The 17506-nt window shown below is 40.0% G+C and overlaps 1 protein-coding gene across 1 annotated transcript in view; it reads right to left on the bottom strand.

Moving 5' to 3' along the window:
• Nucleotides 1-16086: 16086 nt before the first annotated feature.
• LOC149154000 (GDSL esterase/lipase At1g71250-like) overlaps nucleotides 16087-17506 on the bottom strand; it is a 126864-nt gene continuing 125444 nt past the window's right edge. The window contains exons 4-6 of the mRNA XM_089444007.1: nucleotides 16582-16717; nucleotides 16416-16475; nucleotides 16087-16282 (exon numbers count right to left, since the gene is read on the bottom strand). Of these exons, the coding sequence (XP_089300133.1) occupies nucleotides 16208-16282; nucleotides 16416-16475; nucleotides 16582-16717 (271 nt within the window). The 3' untranslated portion in view covers nucleotides 16087-16207. The remainder of the gene's footprint in view (nucleotides 16283-16415; nucleotides 16476-16581; nucleotides 16718-17506) is intronic.

Here is a 17506-nt window from a genome sequence, read left to right as displayed (position 1 = left end):
CAACAACATTATCTACCTCTGTACACAATCCCGTAAATGGTGATACCAGATATCTATATGCTTGGACTGATCGTGGATTTTTGTTTTAGAGAACTAGATGTAACTCTAATTATCACAGTAGATTACATTTGGATCCATCATCTGACCAAACAGTCCCACAAGAATCTTTCTCATCCAAATCACCTCACATGTTGCTTGACTGACAATCATGTACTCTGCTTTTCTTAACTTGAGTGCCACAAATATTTGCTTCATACTATTCCAAGAAACAACTACAGACCCAACACTGAAAATACCTCCTGATGTACTCTTCTAGTATTATGGATTACCCGCCCAATCTACATCTGTGAAGCCACACACCTTCACTCCCTCGGTCTGTCTGTACCAAAGTCCAAAATGAGTCATGCCTCTGAGGTATTTTACAACATGCTTAGCTACCCTCCAAAATAATTTGGTTGGCCTAACCATAGGTTGGCTCAGCTGGTTGACTACATAGAAGAAATCTAGTCGTGTCTTCACAATATAGATTAGTGACCCCCCAGCTGCTCGTAAACAATAACATCCACTTCCTCACCCAAAGTCACATCCTCTTTCCTCTAGTTGGTTGCTAGAGGAGTCTCCATGGGTTTGCAAATGTGCATGTGGAACCTCTGAAGTATCTCGTTGGCATACTTTCCATGAGAGACAAAAAATTCCCCATCACCTTGACATACTTCTAATCCAAGGAAGTAGTGCACGAGACCCATGCCCTTCATTTATAACTCTCTTGCAAGGTTCTCTTTGCAAGATGTGATCAACTTCTCATCACCAGTTAAAATCAAGTCATCAACACATAAGACAATAATCAACAATTTACCTTCTACAAAAATATGATAGAGGTTTGCATCTGCTTCACTTTTGGTGAATCCCAAACTAGTAAGATATCTGTCGATCTTGGTGTACCAAGCACATGGTACTTTCTTGAGACCATGCAATGATTGCCTGAGTCCACACAAATGAGAATCCTGATCAAAAGTATGAAGCCTTCTGGTTGCTCGATATACACCTCGTCCTCAATAACTCCATTGAGGAATATTGTTTTCACATCCATCTAGTGGATCGTCCACCCGATCTGTGCAATAAGAGAAAGGATTGAATTGATGGATGAGTACCATTAGGGTATTTTTGAGGTCTAAAATGGGCCTCCTAAAGAAATTATAAAATAATAGTGGAAATAATAAAATAAGATTAGATGACATAATCAAATTTTAGAGGGAAGAAAGAAAAAACATTTTTTTCAACTCGTATTTTCAACTTATCTCCCTATGGGTTTACTCAAATTTCAAGAAAAAAAACTTGTTGGATGAATAATTTGATTCCTCATCCAAGGAGTACCCATGTCGCATACTTTCGATGGGCTTGCTACATAAAAACTGAGAAATACATGAAAACGTGATTGCAATCACGTTTTTTCACGTATTTCTCATTTTTTGTGCATCAAGGTCCACCAAAAGTTTGCAACATAGGTACTCTTTGGATGAGGAATTAAATTTTGCATCCAATGAGTACTCCCATTCAAAATTTGAGTAAAACCTTAAAGAGATAAGTTGAAAATATGAGTTGAAAAAAGTAGTTTTATTGTTTTATTATTTTTTAATCTTTTTACTTTTTTACTTCAAAAATGGTGAATCCCCCATGGTTGAAATCATCACCTTGAATCCTTTTGGTTCTTATAAAGTTTATTTTGGTTGTACGTTTTTCTTAGGGGGCCCATTTTAGACCTCAAAAGTTCCCTAATGCTTGCTAAAGGAGAAAATGTCTCCTCATAGTCAATCCCTTCAACCTGAGAGTACCCCTTGGCCATAATTTTGGCCTTATACTTTTCTATGCTTTCATCTGCTGCATGTTTTACCTTGAAGATCTATCTCGAACCCACAACTAATTTTTTAGCTGGTTTTGGGACCACTTCCCAAACATTGTTGTTTATAATGGATTCATACTCCTCCCCCATTGCATCAACCCAAAAATGTTTCTCTACTTCTTCCTCGAAATAGGATGGCTTAGTCTCTACAAGTTGAGTCATCAAAGCCATGTAGCCAGTGTACTGATATGGTGACCTTCTCTGCTCACCCTCAAAACCACTTCCTATATGTATTACATTAATACTATAATATAGATGAATACATATGCTTGCTCAAGCCTGTGCACAACATGCAAGTGTATAGTCTATCCCTCAATGTGACTCAATGAATCTGGCCAACACTTAACCAATTTTCAAGCCCTACAAGCTCCTATTTCCTTGCGCCGTTCGTTGAGGAAATTAGTCCCTATTATTTAGGAAATTCCCTCAATTAGATTGCACAATTCCTCTAGACTCATCCTTTGACTGCATGCACCACTTGTATAGTTCAGAATAGTATACAACTGATAGTACACTACCTTGGAATCTCCATCTCAACTGGGTAACTTGAATTCTTTACATGCATAACTTATTTTGGATTGATTGATTATTTAACTAGTTGATTCCTGAGTGTGGTTGAAGTTACACTTCCACAACTTGACCTCCACTAGTTCCTCCAACAGTTAGAACTAGTTTAACTGACCATAACTCAATTTAACTGAAAGAGATTGCTACAAATTAGAAATAAATCATACGGAACTGAAATCGAGCTTCCCCAAATCGAATTAACTGAGTTAATTGAGTGACAAGTGCCATGTCACCTTAGTTAACTAACCCCAAGATTTTTGTTGAAATGGAAATTCAAAATTTCTCTATTTTGACCAACGAAAATAAAACTGCATTTTTATTGCTACAATTTCAACAAATGGGCCATTCTTGATTAAATGTTGTAAGGCTAGTTTGAACTCAACAATCATGCCCCACTACCTCTTCAAACAATAAATATGAATGATTCGAGGGATACTTGGGTGAGAAAGATGAGCCAACCTATAGGAACTACGTCTAATGTAGTGGACAATGCTTATAGAAATTCCTTGTAGATTCAATCTTCTTATATAATTTTCTAAAACAAAAGACTTGAATATACTCTACTCATCAACAAAAACAATTAATTGATCGAGAAATCACAACATAAACATGAGACAATATTCAATCACATATGCTTAGAGACTTATCTAAGGGGAAATTTTGCTGCTCAAAGCCCATTCCTATTTGTCTATTGCATTAGATCGAACAAATAGAGAAGATTTACAATTCTTGTTCAAGCCTGACCAACATCTGCACTAGTACAATCTATCTCAATGCTTCCTAGACAAGCTTTGGTAAATACTTAACCAAATTCCTGCTTGCAAAAGTCCCTATTTCCTTGTATTGTTTCTCAAGGAATAATTCTCTAATTAAATAAGGAAATCCCCATCTTGAATTGTGCAATCTCTATAGGTCCTTCTCTAACTGCATGCACCACCTGTACAACTCGAAAAATTATACAACTGATAGTACACTGCCCTTGAATTCCAATATTAACTCAGTAACTTGAATTTCATGCATGCATGAGTTAATTATGGCTAATTTTTTAGTTAACTAGTTGAACACATGAAGTTGCACCCACTTCTAGACCTCCTACTAGTTCCTCCAACAATTGGAACTAGTTTAACTAACATTAACTCAGTTTAACTAAATTAAACTATAACAATTCCAATTAAACTCAATCTAGGCTCCTAAAATTTAGGAATCCCTCTACATGACTCAAGTTAGCCCCCCAACTCTAATTAATTGAGTCAACTAAATGAAATTAATTAGTTAATTCATTCTTGTTGTCGTGTGATGTGGAATTACAATTTTCTTCTAATTCAATTCAAGGGAAATTAAATCAAGATTTTCTTGTTGCCATTTTCAACACTCCCTCTCAATAAGAAATAGATTCACATGTACCCCGATCCAGTAACTTTGGAACGTATTGCATGTAACACTTCTCACTATCGTTTTTGCTACTGCAACATATTCAATTGAAGGGCATAAAAAAATAAATAAAAATAATCACCGAATCAATCTGCAACTGCTTACTAGGAAAACTATTGCGCTGCTGACTTTGCTACTGAGCCTCCCGCTCTACTGTCAACATTGCTCTGTAATCCTCAATATCTGACTAAAATTTATCCTTGTGCTACTGAATATTGTGGGCCCCTCTAGCAAGGTCATGATCCATGAGACAGAAACACCTCAATGGACCCTGCCCAAATTTCTGCAACTTTTGGGACTATTGCTTCACATCTCCCCCCATCACACTTGGATATATGGTTGCATGTTCTCCTTCTACCCACTTATCTCAAACTCTCCTCCTATTGGAGGTCTCTGACTGGTTCTCTTCACATCATCCTCCTAGTCATCCCAACAACCAACTGGCTGAGGCTTCCTCTTGAGAGCTAAATCATGCTTCCTCCCAATCACAACGTCTCTAATCCTTTCCTTGCTCCTCAAGGTTGTTCATAAATATTCCTATAACATATAGAGACTCTAGATCATGTCACCAAATTTCTTGATTTGACATGAGCAAGATGCTTCAAGTACGCCTTCCCATCTCTGAAGACTACCTCATACCCTTTGTCTTCAATCCTCAATATAATCATCAATTCAAGTGTCTTGGCTTCATGGCTATTACCGAAACTCATTGAGAGTCTTCCACATTGAAAATGGAGTCTCTTTACCATGTGATTTCAAAACGATGTGGTCTCTCACACCCTCCAGGATGATCCTCCTCGCTCTAGCTACACACTTCTTCTAATTTGCTAGATTCTGAGCATAAGCTGCTGCTAGTTTCTAGATATCATTATCAATTAGTTATTTTCAACCAATTATCTTGAGTCTTGTGTTTTATTTAACTTCATGAGCACTTTCATATCTACACAATAATTTCTACATGGCACCAGAGCAGGATTAAGAGTAGAGAAGACATTTCGAAGTTGTTATTACAAGAGGATCATATTTGTAGGATCAATTCTTCAGAGCTAGAAGGATGGATTTCTATGGACTAAGTCTCGAGTATGCCCTTGAGGGAATCTTGAATGTTTTTTCTTATAAGGACAACATGGAGGTTGTGATGGATGATAATGGATTGAAATAATTTATCGAGAATGACTTCCTGAAACCAGTAGTAGCTCATACTAAAGATCTAGAAGAATGGAAGAAGTGTTTAGCTAAGGTGAGGAGAATCATATTGTAGGGAGTACGAGACCAAATTGTCTCAAATATCCAAGGGAAAGAGACTATGTATTCAATGTGGAAATTCCTGACATATTTGTTCCATAACAGTAGTAGCCATAGGAAGTTAGCGCTCAAGGATAAACTTTGAAATATCAAGATGCAGAAGAACGACACTATTTTGAAGTACCTAAGAAGGTTCACATAATGTCGTGCTGAACTTGTTCAAGTTGGTGTTACTGTTGTAGAAGATGATTTGGTAAGCCTAGCCCTTCTAGGCCTTCCCAAGAGCTGGCACAACTACCAAGGTTAAGTGAATGGGAGGGACAAACTACCAAATTGGGAGCGCTTATGGTCTAAGTTGGTGCAAGAGAAAATAAGATAGAATACCAGAGATGGGACTTCATCCAAGGGCGAGGATGAAGAAAATTGTGCCTTGGTTGGAAAGGTAAAGAAGGGAAAAGGAAAGAAATCCCAATCCAAACCAGAATCTAGTCAAGGGGACAAGAAGAAATATTTGCCTAGAAGTAAGTGCTTTCACTATCATGCATTCAGGCACTATGCCACGAAGTGTCCACACAAGAAGACATGCAAGAAGACCTTAGGAGGAGCAGCAGGTGAAGTCTTGGCTCCATAGTTGGAGCTTGACTTTACCCTCATTACATGCATGACCAACATGGTGATGGGGAGTGTGTGGTACTTGGAATCAGGTGCATCGTTTCATATGATGGGGAATAGAGAATTTTATAATGACTTGAAGGAAAAATACTTGTAGATGCATATTGAAATGGGGGACAATGAAAGGTACAACATGACTGAGATTACCTTTCAAAGGGAGTTTAACTCCCCTCTTAGGCTCAAGGATGTCATGTTCGTTTTGAGCCTAAAGAAAAAATCTCCTCTGTGTTGTAGTTTTGGAAGATCATGGTTATGATGTGATATTCAACAAATGAAAGGCATTCCTAAGATACATATCAATGAGACCGGTGAAGCGGATTAGGATTCGTGTGAAGAACATGTACAAGCTAGATGTGGAAGATTGTGGTGGATTGAGCACAAAGGTGGAGAAGGTGTAGAATCACGATGTCGATGAACTTTGGCATAGAGGACTTGGCCATTTGCATAATGGTGCTTTGAATATACATGCAAAGGGTGTACCTTGGGGAAGTAAAAAAAAGACACTTTCCATGATGAGGACAACAGAGCACATGAAGTTCTTGAAAGAATTCACTTTGATGTCTGTGGACCTTTCTCGATAACCTACATTTCCAAACAAAAATATTTTTTCATTTTTATTGATGACTTCTCACAGATGCGTTGGATCTTCTTCATGTGGAATAAGGAAGAGACATTCTCCAAGTTCGTAGAATTCAAGGCACTGGTTAAGAAAGAAACAGGAAATAAGTTGAAGGCTCTTAAGAGTGATAATAGATATGTGTTGAATGAATTTAAAAAAAATTGTGCAAAAGAAAGCATTCGATGAGAGTTAACAACACCCCACAACCCACAACAGAATGGGGTGGATGAGAGCAAGAACTCTAGCATTGTAGGAGCAATGAGGGCGATGTTTATGATCAAGGACTATGTAATGACCCCGTAAAACTTGTAATTATGAAAGTTACCATGGTAAGAAATTAGTGTGAACTGCTAATTACTATTGTTAAAAGATATTATTTTATTTATGAAATGGAAGATATTTTGGATAAATGCTGGCAGTCTCCTAAGGGAGGATTTGAAAAAAGAAAAAGAAACAGTTATAAAACTGAAAAGGAAACTAACCCCTCAGCCAGGAAAAGTCCTGGGAGGGAAAATCCCTGGTCTGTGGTGACAGAGAGGGAGAGGAAAATCTGAGAAAAAGAGGAAAAGAAAAGAGAAAGGGTTAAGTCTGGTGAGGACCAGATAACCCAAGCACTGAGGTGCTGGAGTCTTGTTGAGGGCTGCAGGCCTGCAAGACAGCTCGGGGGGAGAATCCAGTGAACTGATGGATCTCATGGCTGGGTGGTTAAGAGCAAACATGTAAGGTGCAGGTGAACTTCTGGAGCATTAACTCTTGTAGCTGGTAGACCAGGTACGAGTTATTCACCATTATTCACCATTATTCACCAGATTTATATCTCTGTATCAGTTTACTGGGTGTTCAGGAGGAAAATACAGTAAATCTAAGTCTTTGTTGTTATTAGATGCAAGAATATATATCATGTTCGAAACAGTTCTTATTAACACCTGAACTGGTTATTTAAACAGAAAGAATAGAGATTATCTGTCGTATATATATATCGCTTGTTAACAGAATGGAAAGTGCTGTATAGTATCTATATAGAACAGAGACAAATCATTTATATGAAAATTGTACAACCAATACATGTTGTCTATATAGAGAACGGAAATATATTTCTTTGTAAACTGATAACTAAAGCACGTTATCGATATAGAGATAAAGATCTGTTATTCAAATGCAAACCGTATAACTAGAGCATGTAGTCTATATAAAAGCAGAGACACTCTGGTTATAATCAAACTGTATCCGAATCCGGAAATAGAGACCCTAGTGGTATGCGAGAAATGAAGTGTATATTAGAACAATACAGCACGCTGCATTTAGTAGAATAAGTTAAATGAAAAACAGAACTGCAAGACAGTATTGTGATGCGACGGAAGACAAAGCACACGGTGGAACAGTGTCATTGTCCTCAAGCATATTATAAGACTATAACAAGAACGTAACAGACCCTGCACTGAGGGTTAGATAACATTATGTTCAAACCTACTGCAAAAGAAATCACAGCGGCATATTGTTATGATCGGAACTTATGCGAAAGAAAAACAATAGTGGTATCGTTAAACATTTCCAACTGGTATAAAGAACAGAGTAAGCCGTTAATGGTGCGAGGTTGACACGAGGTCACCGGGCAACCAAACCCTGTATAAGGGACGGCCAGGTACTGCCATGGAATAGTCGCATGTAACCAGTGAGTACGCGACTAAAACCCTCAACTAAATAAATCAAAAACTCTGTGGTCATTGAATAACAGTGAACCTGTACAAATGTCGAGCATTATACCTTCATAAATCAACATTATATGTGGTAAAGTAAAACAGAATGCCAGAATAAACGAAATCCATTGATAAACATATGCAAGGTATTCCATAGCAATTTCTTAAAATTATTATAACAGGAAACCCGGTTGGGTATAAGAGCAGTATAAAAGTCCAAATGTCCAGAGTACTGAAGGAGGCTCTCGGCCGTCCTAAATTCATACAAAAACTTGGAAATTTAAATAGAAACCCTCATGTCAAATAACAACAGTAAACGTGCGGAGGTCTTAATACATTTGGGTATTATGGTTCCGGCAGAGGGCCGTAAACTCTCAATCATGTAATACATGAAACCTGGCAGAATGCTGAATGGATAGTTATTCACAAACTGTATAATCAAAGATGGAAAGGCTGCCCACGATTTGCGCTAGGGTTGATCGAATGATAGAACCCTGAGCCATTTAAATAGACCGCCATGAGGAACACCTCAGGCTGGAAGAAATCACCATAAGATAAGCCGTAACAATAAACCTTTCTATTAAGTTTAACCATGATTCCGGCTGGAAAAACGTAATGGGTAAATACCTGTGATTGCAGTGGGTGCATAATGACCCTTCGCGCGGTATTGAACCCCGAATCAAATACCTATAAGCAGAATAGAAAGCAAGGTAAGCTCAGAACAATAGGAACTCCAGAGTATAAATAAGACACCGTAAGCATAAACATATATGAATTTATCAGTGAAAAAGACCTGTATATGGCGCGTAATGGAGGTCAAAGCACCTGGAATGGCGTTGCAAGTTTGCTCACCGGTGCATGGAGGGCTGCCGAGCGGAGCAGAATGCGGCCCTCTTCCAAACAGATGCAAATGAACCCGAAAACCACGGCTCGGTGGTTTATAAAACCCTTAAAACCCTTGAACCATCGTGAGCCCTTGGATCCAGTTATGTGATCTGGGCCGTTCATCCAAATGAAGATCTGGCGCGCTAAACCCCGCGAAGTTACCGAGGCTTCACATGGCCTCTGCACGGTGCTAGCCACCTGGCAGAGGTAGGTGAAGATATTAACCACGCATTCACCACTTGGCACCAGGTTTGGTCGGGTAGTAAAGCCGAAATGTGTCACCTTTGACTTAGCTCATCGTATATTCACCAATGATTTTTAATCAAACAGGTTGATACGCTATGGAAGTAAAGATTATATTTGTATGAGTTAATATATAGCCATGGTTGCAGTAATTAAAGGAAAATTGTATTTACGCACATGGGTAATCCATGCTGATTATATATGGGCGGATGTTAGGCCTAGACTATACAATTTTTTTTTTTTTTTTTTGGTATAATTGTCGTGGAGTCGTGACAATGTGGTATCAGAGCAGAGGTTCCAAAACTGTGGCCTCTGGAGCAGTAAGATCCAGCTGCATGGAAATTATCATATAGTATATGTATGAGAAAGAATTAAATTCCGCTAATTGGTTTCTGTTTATTAATTAGGGAACAAAATACAGAACAACAAACCGATAACAGCCAATAGTAAAGATGGAGGGAATGCAGGGAGCGGACGACGTTCCTTGGGAAAATCCAGAACTGTGGATACAGCTTGGTGCAGAGACACGCAGTACCAATCTGGCGATACTTCAAACTGTTCAAGAACTAAAAGATGAAATGGCGCGTCTGCAAGAAGACAACGCGCGATTGACAGTGGAACAAGAAAGAATATTGAAGAGTCTGTCGGAAAGACAAAATCCACCATTAGCCAATCCCAGTGCGGAACAGCAAAGGGCAACTGAAGAACGAAATTATGCACCTGAAATTTCAAAGGAGAAGGAAGATCATTCTGACAATGTAGTGGAACAGCAGACGCCAAAGAGACAGAGAATGGAATTACAGGGAGAATTCCGGAAAATTAAACCTCCACATTTTGACGGAGTGCAGGAGGAAGCGGCATAGGCTTGGTTAATTAACATTAACAAGTATTTCCAGCTGTATGAGTATGATCAGAATCTGAAGGCGCGGGTGGCCATCTTCCAGCTACAAGGCAAAGCAACCTTGTGGTGGGAAGAAATCAAAATTGTAAAAGGAGTAAGTGAGCATAACATAACATGGGAAAAGTTTCAGAAGTACTTCAAGGAGAGATATCTAACTGAGCGTTTCTACGATGAGAAGGCACGGGAGTTCCATGATTTACGACTGGGACAACAGTCCATGGACGAGTTCATTAACCGCTTCACCTCCCTGCTTCGCTATGTACCATATATCAAGGAGGAGAAGGCCAAGGTGCAGAGATTTGTGAGCAGTTTACCAGCCTATATAAGAGAACGTATTGAGTTTGATAATCCCAGGACAATGGATGAGGCGATTCGTAAGGCAAGAATCTGTTATCAGCAAAACAAGCAGAAAGGAGACACTTCAAATAAAAGGTGGAATGAAAGAAAAAGCAACAGAATTGCTAGTAATAGCAAGGGAAGTCGTGGTAATGGCAGCAAGGTTGCTGGTAAAGGATAGATTGGAAGAAATGTAGCAAAGAGTACCTTTCAGACTAAGCCAAGTGAGAGCAGAATCAGTGAACCACCTGCTAGGTCAGACCTTGAGGGGATGACCAGACCTCCAGTCCAATGTTGGGGTTGTGGAGGCCCACACTACGTGAAGAATTTCCCTCAGCGTAAAGGAGTGGATCAAATATCTCAGATCCAAGAAGCATCAACTGTTGGAGAAGTGGCGCGCAGCATGCCAAGAATTAACGCAGCTCTGGAGGACCGTCAAGCGGAATACCAGCCGAGCATGGTGGAGTTTGAAGGTAAAATTTCTAATCTTTCTATAGCTGTTCTTATTGACCCAGGAGCTACTTTAAGTTATGTTAGCCCAAAAGTAGTAGAACAGTGTAAGCTATCTTCTGAAAAGTTCAGGAACCCATGGCTGGTACAGCTAGCCACAGGAGCTAAAAGAAGAGTCTTAGCCAAAATTAATAATTGTTCTTTCAGCATAGCTGGACAGCCAATTATAGCAGACCTGAATGTGCTTCCATTGGGGTCCTATGACATCCTGATTGGTATGGATTGGCTGGAAAAGCATTGGTCGTTGGTGAACTGCAAGACCAAAACCATTTATTACAAGGATGACTTGGGACAGCAACAAGAATTACAGGGAATTAAACACCCTGTACAGATCCGGCCTATCACTGCCTCCCAGCTAGCTAAATGTCTCAGGAAGAAGTGTCAGATTTACGCTATTCAAGTTGGTTATGCAGACCAGAAGAACAAGACATCTGCATTGGATAATATTCCGGTAGTGCAAGAATTTGTGGATGTTTTTCCTGAAGAAGTACCAGGATTGCCCCCGAAACGAGATATAGATTTCACTATAGAATTGACACCAGGGGCAGCACCGGTGTCACGAGCACCGTACCGGATGAGTGTACCTGAGTTGACATAATTGAAAATGCAACTACAAGAGTTGCTGGATAAGAATTATATCCGCCCCAGCGTGTCACCGTGGGGAGCTCCAGTACTATTTGTCAAAAAGAAAGATGGGACTCTCCGTATGTGTATAGACTATCGTCAGCTGAACAAGCTCACGATCAAGAACAAGTACCCCCTGCCTCGGATTGACGAACTCTTCGATCAAGTGAAGGGAGCAAAGGTATTTTCTAAGATCGATTTGCGATCTGGTTATCATCAAATCAGAATTAAAGAAGAAGACATTGCCAAAACCGCTTTCAGAACACGCTACGGGCATTACGAATTTGTGGTGCTGCCCTTTGGCTTGACCAACGCACCCGCCACCTTTATGTGTTTAATGAAAAGCGTGTTTCACAGGTTTTTTGACAAATTTGTGCTGATATTTATAGATGACATTCTGATATATTCTCGTTCCCATGAGGAACACAAAGAACATCTCCGGATGGTGCTGCAAACTCTTCAGGAACATCAGCTGTATGCCAAATTTAGTAAGTGTGACTTTTTCAAGGAGGAAATCCAATATTTGGGCCATGTGATTACTAAAGAAGGAATAGTAGTAGATCCGGAGAAGATAAGGACTATTATGGAATGGCCCATACCCAAGGATGTAGCTGATATCAGATCCTTTATGGGACTAGCAGGCTACTATCGAAGATTTGTGGAAGGGTTCTCAAGGATAGCCTATCCTATCACGTCCTTGCAGAAAAAGGGAAAGGTATTTAAGTGGACACCAGAATGTCAGCAGAGCTTTGATCGGTTGAAGCATTTACTCACTACTGCACCCATCTTGAGTATAGAAGATCCTAATAAGGATTACATGGTATGCACTAATGCAAGTAAAGAGGGGGTGGGAGGAGTATTAATGCAAGAAGGAAAAGTAATTGCGTATGAATCAAGGAAACTAAAGGATCATGAGCAGAAATACTCCGCTTACGATTTAGAGTTAACAGCAGTGATCCATGCTCTGAAAATGTGGCGACATTACCTCTTGGGGAGGAAATTTCTGTTGTTAACAGATCACCACAGTTTGACCAACTACTTCAGCCAACCTACCTTGAATGCAAGACAAGGACGTTGGGCAGATTTCCTAAGTGGTTTCGATTTCGAGATTAAGCATTTAAAGGGCAAAGAGAATCGGGTGGCTGATGCATTGAGTCGAAAGGTGCAGTGTTTGTGTGAACTTTCAGTCAGCAAGTGGCGGAACTCTCTGTTTGAGCAGATCAAATCAGCAGCAAATCAGGATGCTGAATACCAGCAGTTAAAACAGCAGGTACAACAATCAGTTAATGAAAGATTGCAGCAAGGTTATACATTGGACAATGCTGGCATGCTGTACTTTAATAAGAAGTTATATGTACCTGATTCAGATGACCTTAAGAACCTGATTTTGGACGAGTTCCATACCAGCCACTATACTGGCCATCCAGGGTACCAAAAGATGGTCACTGCATTAAGGAAGGAATACTTCTGGCCTAGAATGAAGAAGCAAGTGGTTGAGTACTTGGCAAAGTGCTTAGAGTGCCAGCAGATTAAGGCAGAACATCAGCATTCGGCAGGGCTGTTACAACCTTTGCCTATTCCGGAATGGAAATGGGAAACCATTTCCATGGATTTTATAACTGGGTTGCCTCGAACAAGGAAAAACCATGATTCCATCATGGTAGTGGTAGATAAGCTGAGTAAAGCGGCACACTTCATACCCGTGCAATCCACCTATAAAGCGGTGCAAATTGCTCACCTTTTTATGCAAAATGTGTTCAGATTGCATGGACTACCAAAGGCAATCATTTCAGATCGGGATGTAAAGTTCACATCCACTTTTTGGAGGACGTTGTTCGCTGAGTTGGGAACACAGCTGAACTTTAGCACAGCATATCACCCGCAGACCGATGGTCAAACCGAGCGAGTAAATCAAGTGTTGGAAGATATGTTGAGGGCGTATGTGATGATGAAACCAAACCAATGGGAAGAATATTTGCACCTGGTTGAATTCGCATATAACAATGGATATCATACCTCGACACAATTAAGCCCTTTTGAGGTTCTGTATGGGCGAAAATGCCGCACACCCTCAAGTTGGGGTGGGCCTGAGGATAAGTTGAGTTTGGGTCCGGAAATGCTTAAAGAGATGGAAGACATGGTGAAAAAAGTGCGTGCCAATTTGAAGGCTGCACAGGACCGGCAGAAAAGCTTTGCAGACAGAAAAAGAAGGTTTAAGGAATATCAGGTTGGTGACCACGTGTTTGTGAGGATCCAAGCCAGAAGGAGCACACTGCAATGGAGCAGATGCGCCAAGCTGGCTCCTCGGTACTTTGGTCCTTTTCAGATCTTGGCTAGAGTGGGGCCGGTGGCTTACCAACTCGCCTTGCCAAGCCATATTAGAATTCACAACGTGTTCCACGTCTCTGTTCTAAAGAAATATGTATACGATCCCAAACATGTGATCCAATGGCAAGATGTTCGGGTAAGAATTAACCTCGTTGTTTGAACATGTGAATATACTTAATGGAAACTAATTAAGGATATTGATTGTCTGCAGGTCGAATCGGAAGGCGAGGTTCTCGTCGAACCACAGAGCATTCTCGACCGGAGAGAAGTGCGGCTGCGGAAACGGGTTATTACCCAAATTAAAGTGCTGTGGCAGCACTATGGGCCTGAGGAGGCTACTTGGGAAGACGAGGAGCTTATGAGGAAAGTGTACCCAGACTTATTTAAAGGGAATAGACATCGGGAGGATGTCCAATACCAGGGGGGGAAGATGTAATGACCCCGTAAAACTTGTAATTATGAAAGTTACCATGGTAAGAAATTAGTGTGAACTGCTAATTACTATTGTTAAAAGATATTATTTTATTTATGAAATGGAAGATATTTTGGATAAATGCTGGCAGTCTCCTAAGGGAGGATTTGAAAAAAGAAAAAGAAACAGTTATAAAACTGAAAAGGAAACTAACCCCTCAGCCAGGAAAAGTCCTGGGAGGGAAAATCCCTGGTCTGTGGTGACAGAGAGGGAGAGGAAAATCTGAGAAAAAGAGGAAAAGAAAAGAGAAAGGGTTAAGTCTGGTGAGGACCAGATAACCCAAGCACTGAGGTGCTGGAGTCTTGTTGAGGGCTGCAGGCCTGCAAGACAGCTCGGGGGGAGAATCCAGTGAACTGATGGATCTCATGGCTGGGTGGTTAAGAGCAAACATGTAAGGTGCAGGTGAACTTCTGGAGCATTAACTCTTGTAGCTGGTAGACCAGGTACGAGTTATTCACCATTATTCACCAGATTTATATCTCTGTATCAGTTTACTGGGTGTTCAGGAGGAAAATACAGTAAATCTAAGTCTCTGTTGTTATTAGATGCAAGAATATATATCATGTTCGAAACAGTTCTTATTAACACCTGAACTGGTTATTTAAACAGAAAGAATAGAGATTATCTGTCGTATATATATATCGCTTGTTAACAGAATGGAAAGTGCTGTATAGTATCTATATAGAACAGAGACAAATCATTTATATGCAAATTGTACAACCAATACATGTTGTCTATATAGAGAACGGAAATATATTTCTTTGCAAACTGATAACCAAAGCACGTTATCGATATAGAGATAAAGATCTGTTATTCAAATGCAAACCGTATAACTAGAGCATGTAGTCTATATAAAAGCAGAGACACTCTGGTTATAATCAAACTGTATCCGAATCCGGAAATAGAGACCCTAGTGGTATGCGAGAAATGAAGTGTATATTAGAACAATACAACACGCTGCATTTAGTAGAATAAGTTAAATGAAAAACAGAACTGTAAGACAGTATTGTGATGCGACGGAAGACAAAGCACACGGTGGAACAGTGTCATTGTCCTCAAGCATATTATAAGACTATAACAAGAACGTAACAGACCCTGCACTGAGGGTTAGATAACATTATGTTCAAACCTACTGCAAAAGAAATCACAGCGGCATATTATTATGCTCGGAACTTATGCGAAAGAAAAACCATAGTGGTATCGTTAAACATTTCCAACTGGTATAAAGAACAGAGTAAGCCGTTAATGGTGCGAGGTTGACACGAGGTCACCGGGCAACCAAACCCTGTATAAGGGACGGCCAGGTACTGCCATGGAATAGTCGCATGTAACCAATGAGTACGTGAGTAAAACCCTCAACTAAATAAATCAAAAACTCTGTGGTCATTGAATAACAGTGAACCTATACAAATGTCAAGCATTATACCTTCGTAAATCAACATTATATGTGGTAAAGTAAAACAGAATTCCAGAATAAACGAAATCCATTGATAAACATATGCAAGGTATTCCATAGCAAATTCTTAAAATTATTATAACAGGAACCTGGTTGGGTATAAGAGCAATATAAAAGTCCAAATGTCCAGAGTACTGAAGGAGGCTCTTGACCGTCCTAAATTCATACAAAAACTTGGAAATTTAAATAGAAACCCTCATGTCAAATAACAACAGTAAACGTGCGGAGGTCTTAATACATTTGGGTATTATGGTTCCGGCAGAGGGCCGTAAACTCTCAATCATGTAATACATGAAACCTGGCAGAATGCTGAATGGATAGTTATTCACAAACTGTATAATCAAAGATGGAAAGGCCGTCCACGATTTGAGCCAGGGTTGATCGAATGATAGAACCCTGAGCCATTTAAATAGACCGCCATGAGGAACACCTCAGGCTGGAAGAAATCACCATAAGATAAGCCGTAACAATAAACCTTTCTATTAAGTTTAACCATGATTCCGGCTGGAAAAACGTAATGGGTAAATACCTGTGAGTGCAGTGGCTGCATAATGACCCTTCGCGCGGTATTGAACCCCGAATCAAATACCTGTAAGCAGAATAGCAAGCAAGGTAAGCTCAGAACAATAGGAACTCCAGAGTATAAATAAGACACCGTAAGCATAAACATATATGAATTTATCAGTGCAGAAGACCTGTATATGGCGCGTAATGGAGGTCAAAGCACCTGGAATGGCGTTGCAAGTTTGCTCACCGGTGCATGGAGGGCTGCCGAGCGGAGCAGAATGCGGCCCTCTTCCAAACAGATGCAAATGAACCCGAAAACCACGGCTCGGTGGTTTATAAAACCCTTAAAACCCTTGAACCATCGTGAGCCCTTGGATCCAGTTATGTGATCTGGGCCGTTCATCCAAATGAAGATCTGGCGCGCTAAACCCCGCGAAGTTACCGAGGCTTCACATGGCCTCTGCACGGTGCTAGCCACCTGGCAGAGGTAGGTGAAGATATTAACCACGCATTCACCACTTGGCACCAGGTTTGGTCGGGTAGTAAAGCCGAAATGTGTCACCTTTGACTTAGCTCATTGTATATTCACCAATGATTTTTAATCAAACAGGTTGATATGTTATGGAAGTAAAGATTATATTTGTATGAGTTAATATATAGCCATGGTTGCAGTAATTAAAGGAAAATTATATTTACGCACATGGGTAATCCATGCTGATTATATATGGGCGGATGTTAGGCCTAGACTATACAATTAATTTTTTTTTTTTTTGGTATAATTGTCGTGGAGTCGTGACAGACTACCTCTACATTTGCAGAACATGACGCTTCATCAAATTCTTGGCATGTTTACACTGGAGGAGGATTTCTCGGGGAGAAACCTAGATGTGTCACACTTCAGGACTTTGCACCCTTTATTTACTACCATGTCTCCAAAAAATCAAGAAAGAAGCTAGAGCTAACAGAGAAATTGGAGGTATTTTTGAGTTACACAGAAACTCCCTACAACTATCGTGTATACATGCCATCTGTCAACATAATAGTTGTGCGAAGGGATGTAAAATTTGATAAAAACAAAGCCATGCAATGCTCTCTTAAAAGAGAGCTTCATAT

The sequence above is a fragment of the Pinus tabuliformis genome, chromosome 9 (assembly GCF_031772625.1).
Source record: "Pinus tabuliformis cultivar Carrire ecotype Pingquan chromosome 9, CPIR1, whole genome shotgun sequence".
NCBI lineage: Eukaryota > Viridiplantae > Streptophyta > Pinopsida > Pinales > Pinaceae > Pinus > Pinus tabuliformis.
The sequence above is the reverse complement of the archived record's forward strand: the minus strand, read 5'-3'. Positions and strand labels throughout refer to the sequence as shown.